The 5,610-nt window shown below is 40.9% G+C and overlaps 1 protein-coding gene across 1 annotated transcript; it reads left to right on the top strand.

Moving 5' to 3' along the window:
* Positions 1–2,922: 2,922 nt before the first annotated feature.
* On the top strand, positions 2,923–4,295 carry LOC106561867 (nucleoredoxin-like protein 2). Its single transcript, XM_014126142.2, has 2 exons — positions 2,923–3,481; positions 3,845–4,295. Exons 1-2 carry the CDS (start codon positions 3,180–3,182, stop codon positions 4,014–4,016), a joined length of 474 nt encoding a protein of 157 aa, XP_013981617.1. The 5' UTR covers positions 2,923–3,179; the 3' UTR covers positions 4,017–4,295.
* The last annotated feature ends 1,315 nt before the right edge of the window (positions 4,296–5,610 follow it).

The following is a 5,610-nucleotide window of genomic DNA, read 5'->3' as shown; positions in this document are numbered from 1 at the left end:
TTCCATTCCATTTTTTACCCTGCTCCACTATAGGATCAAACTCACTGGTGTTGTATGTGGTGACAACAGAAGGGCCACAGGGTGGTGGTGTTACACAGTATTTGAGGGATTATATCTTTCGCATACAAAACTGATGTTGTCCAAAATAATTATTTATATGTATCTCTTTTGAGTGCCACAAGGAAAATATGAACTCAAAGAAAAAGGCCTTATAAAATTGGTAGGGGTGGGGAAATGTTTATATATAAATATAGTATATATATGGTGTGTAAGTATATGCATGTGTGTGGGTGTATAAGGTAGGTAGCACATCTTAGTTACATATCCGAGGAATAAATAATGTACATAGACATTTTTCAGAAAAATACACTACAAAAGTATGTGGACACCCCTTCAAATTAGTGGATTCAGCTATTTAATCCACACCCGTTGCTGACAGGTGTATAAAATAGAGCACAAAGCAATGCAATCTCCATAGACAAACATTGGCAGTAGAATGGCCCGTACTGAGGAGCTCAGTGACTTTAAATGTGTCACCGTCATATGATGCCACCTTTCTAAGTCAGTTTGTCAAATTCTGGCCATGCTAGAGCTGCCCCGGGCAACTGTAAGTGCAGTTATTGTGAATTAGAAACGTTTAGGAGCAACAACGGCTCAGCCGCGAAGTGGTAGGCCACACAAGCTCACAGAGTGGGACCGCCGAGTGCTGATGCGCATAAAAAAACGTCTGTCCTCGGTTGCAACACTCACTACCGAGTTCCAAACTGCCTCTGGAAGCAAGGTTAGCACAATAACTGTTTGTTAGGAGCTTCATGAAATGGATTTCAATGGCTGAGCAGCCTCACACAAGCCTAAGATAACCATGCGCAATGCCAAGCGTTGGCTGGAGTGGTGTAAAGCTTGCCGCCATTGGACATTCTCTGGAGAAACGAATCACGCTTCACCATCTGGCAGTCTGACGGACAAACCTGGCTTTGGCGGATGCCAGGAGAACGCAACCTGCCCGAATGCATAGTGCCAACTGTAAAGTTTGGTGGATGGGGAATAATGGGATGGGGCTGTTTTTCATGGTTTGGGCTAGGCCCATTAGTTCCAGTGAAGGGAAATCTTAATGGTACAGCATTCAATGACATTGTAGACGATTCTGTGCTTCCAACTTTGTGTCAACAGTTTGGGGAAGGCCCTTTCCTATTCCAGCATGGCAATGCCCCCGTGCACAAAGCGAGGTTCATACAGAAATGGTTTGTCTAGATCAGTGTGGAAGAACTTGACCGGCCTGCACAGAGCCATGACCTCAACCCTAATGAACACCTTTGGGATGAATTGGAACGCCGACTACGACAGCACTAATGTTCTTGTGGCTGAATGGAAGCAAGTCCCCACAGCAATGCAACATCTAGTAGAAAGCCTTCCCAGAAGAGTGGAGGCTGTTTTAGCAGCAAAGGGGGACCAACTCCATATTAATGCCTATGATTTTTGAATGAGATGTTCGATGAGCAGGTGTCCACATACTTTCGGGCATGTAGTGAATACACTGAACAAAAAATATAAATGCAACATGCAACAATTTAAAAGCTTTTACTGAGTTACTGTTCATGTAAGGAAACCAGTCAATATAAATCCATTCATTAGGCCCTAATCTATGGATTTCACATGACTGGGTAGGGGCACAGCCATGGATGGGCCTGGGAGGGCATAGGCCTTCCAACCCATTTGGGAGCCAGGCCCACCAACTGGGGAGCCAGGGCCCAGCCAATCAGAATTTGTTTTTCCTCACAAAGGGACTTTTTTAGAGACAGAAATACTCCTCAGACGATCCGACATGTGATCAAGCCGGATGTGGAGGTCCTGGGCTGGTGTCGTTACACATAGTCTGCGGATGTGAGGCAGCTTGAATGTACTGCCAAATTTTCTAAAAAGACAGTAGTAGAGATGGTAGAAATGGTAGAGAAATGGACATTACATTTTCTGGCAGCAGCTCTGGTGGACATACCTGCAGTTTGCTTACCAATTGCACGCCCCCTTAAAACTTGAGACATCTGTGGCATTGTGTTGTGTGACAAAACTGCACATTTTAGAGTGGACTTTTATTGTCCCCAGCACAAGGTGCACCTGTGTAATGATCATGCTGTTTAATCAGCTTCTTGAAATGCCACACCTGTCAGGTGGATGGATTATCTTGGCAAATGAGAAATGCTCAGTAACAGGGATGTAAACAAATTTGTGCACACAATTTTAGAGGAATACGCTTTTTGTACGTATATGGAACATTTCTGGGATCTTTTATTTCAGCTCATGAAACATGGGATCAACACTTTACATGTTGCGTTTATATTTTTGTTCAATATATATAATTAGGGTTTTGATCTCTCAGTTACACTTAATTGTGTTTAAAAAAAAATACAAACGATATGATTTATATGGCTCCTTTTGGATGCTGTTGCTCTTTAATAACTTTGTAAAATACAGTGCAATTGGATGGTTGCAGATACATGTAATGTATAGTTGATTCTTCATGTTCGTTGTTGTCTACTTGGCTTCTATTGACCGCATCATCTTTTATTGTTCTGAAGAATGTAGATAGTTAATTTGATTTGAATTTAGAGGTATACACACATTTAAAAACATGTACTTTTTATAATTATTATGTAAGTATCCATATAACATTTGAACAAATTAAAACTATGTGAAGTTGTATGTTGGTTTCTCTCTGTGGTTTCTCTCCTTTTAGAGATGACAGACTTTGGTATTTAACTTAAAGAAGTTTACTACCGTCATACTCTAGTCTAATAGATAGTATGTAATATTCATGAGGCTGTTTGTATTGTGTAAATATTACTGATTGTACCTTTAAATAGTTCTGTAGAGGACAGAGGACACTGATTGGCCTCGCGAGATGTCAATCAAATTGACCGTTTTTTTTTAGCCAACCAACAGCAGCAAGCGCCACACAGCAGTGAGTACAGTTTGTTATGACCAGGTTATGACAGGTCGTAAAGTGATACAAATAGTGATTGAACACTGAAAACTATGACAGTGTTGTACTTGGACGAGTGATTAAGCGTCTTGCTTCAAAGTAACGGTTCACGGCGAGTAAAGCTGCAACGGTAACCGTCCTGAACTGGTTTTGGCTACAGTTGCCTAGTTCGTTACTGTTGCGCGTGTTCTCAGACCCGACCATGGTGGACGTATTTGTTGGGAAAACTCTCCTCAATAAAGAAGGGGATCTTATAGACCCAGAAGAAGCTCTCAGGAATAAAGTAGTGGGAATATATTTTTCTGCCGGCTGGTGCCCGCCTTGTCGAGATTTCACCCCTATTCTATGCGATTTTTACACGGAACTTGTCGAGGAGAGCGAACCACCTGCACAGTTAGAAATCGTTTTCATATCTTCTGACAAGTCGAGTGATGATATGGTGGAGTATTATCATGACATGCACGGAGATTGGCTGGCCCTGCCTTGGACGGATCAATACAAACAGTAAATTCTTATGACTGTCTCATCTTTCATGTAGCTTATTCCCATTTTAGTTATTGGAAAGGGATATTATTGATAAACATGGTTGAACTGAATTTAGGCCTATATACTTCCCTCCACTGCCTAGCCATAGTACAGCGATTGTAAGCAACAGGCTTTGTAAGAGGTTTATGGGTCACCCTTTTGAGGGATTAGGTTTAAAAATAGGGCAATGTCTCTACCTGCCTGATGCGACAAGTGATTTGGAGCTCAGCAAGGCTAGCCTACTGTATTCCTCTGCTAGATTGGGCCCTGTATTTTGTATGGTATAATCCATATAGTTATAAAGTCATGATTATGCCCTGTGCTCTTCCACTTTCCCTTCAGTGATTTAAAGAAGAGATTCAATATCACAGCGGTCCCTAAGTTGGTGATTGTGAAGGAGAATGGAGACGTGATCACAGACAAGGGAAGGAAACAGATCCGGGACCAGGGACTAGCCTGCTTCAGGAGCTGGTTGGAGGTGGCCGAAGTGTTCCAGAACTTTAAAGCTTTATAGACATTCTAGAGTACATAATTATACATTATAGAGCACCTTCCTTCTTCTGACTTATAAAAACAATTATTTTTGAACAATAGTGGCAATACTAAACTTCTGCAATACAACAAAAATGTGGCTTTTTTTCTTAAATAGGCTTTTATAATACCAGCTACAATAGAAACAGTGAACAGACATGAGTGGCTTATATTTTCAGAATACATATTTTGAGGTGTTCGGCTATTTTTATATTTTGTTTTATATGACTTAAAATGCACAACAATTAAATCCTTTACTGTCTGTTTACAGTGTAGTTATTGTTGACTGTGGAGTCTTGTGTTGTTGTGTTATGTATGGAACATTCACGCCGCTGTCATTCCCCAGTGTGCCATTAGTATGCTTCTAGGAAAGCCCATAGGATAGTATTTCCACCTTAGCTAATACACCTGAGTCTCGCTCCTCATTGCCTTTGCACCTCTTTGCATTTAAGCATCATTTTGTTTTACTTGTAAATTGGCAAGCGCCTCAACTTTGATTATGATAGTCTAGTCACTCAGCACACATCCCAGTCTCTGTAGATTTGATTGTTTTTAAGGTTACCTAAGGGCCTTGTTGTAATCATGCAAAGCAGGCTCCAGAGATTCTATCATGACAAATCATGTTGATGTACGTGAATTGAATAATGTCCTCTTGATGACTGTAAACGAACAAGGTAATGCTAATATCTTTGCACTTTATTTCAGTGATTTTATGGCAAGTTCACTTAATACCTCAAGATGTCGCCATAGGCTCACCTATGAGGCTACATCCTCAGCTATAGATTGTTTGAAACAGCACTACCTCTCATTCCCTCCTAGTTGAATGTTTTTCAACCTTATTTTGTGAGAACATTTATTGGAAACAATGTCCTTTTAAAATAATATTTTGAGAGAGTTGCTATTGCAGTATGTCAAACAGGAAAACTATAGTTTAAGGGGGATTTGACCAAATGTTAAGCTGAATTTGACTCTTTGAAGTAAATGAGGCTTTACAAATTGGAGGAATTTTGTGTTAAACAAATCTCTCAAAATGCTATAGGCATAGCCCTTGCTAAGTAAGCTCCTCCCCTCCGATTACATTATGGTCTGACTGAAATACTGCCTATATAGTGCTGAGTGGGACATTCGGTCTTCGGGTAAATATTTTGCAATAATGGGGAATTATGTTGAATCTGTGGAAGAAACTTGCCGTCCTTACTCAACTGAAGTGCCTTTAGGTCATCGTCTTGACCATGAAAAAGTATATTTGGGCTTTGATGAAAGTTTTTTTTTGTCAAGGTGGGCAACAGGTGATCAGAGCTACCTTTAGACCTTGTTCACCGGTCCAAGAGCTGCTCTATGTAACTGTAGCGAGCTGCCACCAATTTAGTCATTAAAGAGGCTTGAACTAGTGAGCATATGATTACAGGGTGAGCTCACACCTGTGCCATATAGGTCAAGACCTCTTGGCAGAGGCCATAGTTTGCTCATGTAGGCTTCCGCGAAGCTATAGTCTTACCAGGTATGAGGCAAAGAGTCCCTCCGATGCTAGACAAAACTGACAATATACGATATTGTTTAGCTCTTCTTGATGGGAC

This window comes from Salmo salar, chromosome ssa01, assembly GCF_905237065.1.
Source record: "Salmo salar chromosome ssa01, Ssal_v3.1, whole genome shotgun sequence".
NCBI lineage: Eukaryota > Metazoa > Chordata > Actinopteri > Salmoniformes > Salmonidae > Salmo > Salmo salar.
The sequence above is the reverse complement of the archived record's forward strand: the minus strand, read 5'-3'. Positions and strand labels throughout refer to the sequence as shown.

Excerpts from the sequence above, each read along its gene's own strand:
- LOC106561867 (XM_014126142.2), top strand. The coding sequence starts at position 3,180 with ATGGTGGACGTATTTGTTGGGAAAACTCTCCTCAATAAAGAAGGGGAT. Across the intron at positions 3,482-3,844 it reads TGGACGGATCAATACAAACA|TGATTTAAAGAAGAGATTCA; the intron begins GTAAATTCTTAT and ends CTTTCCCTTCAG.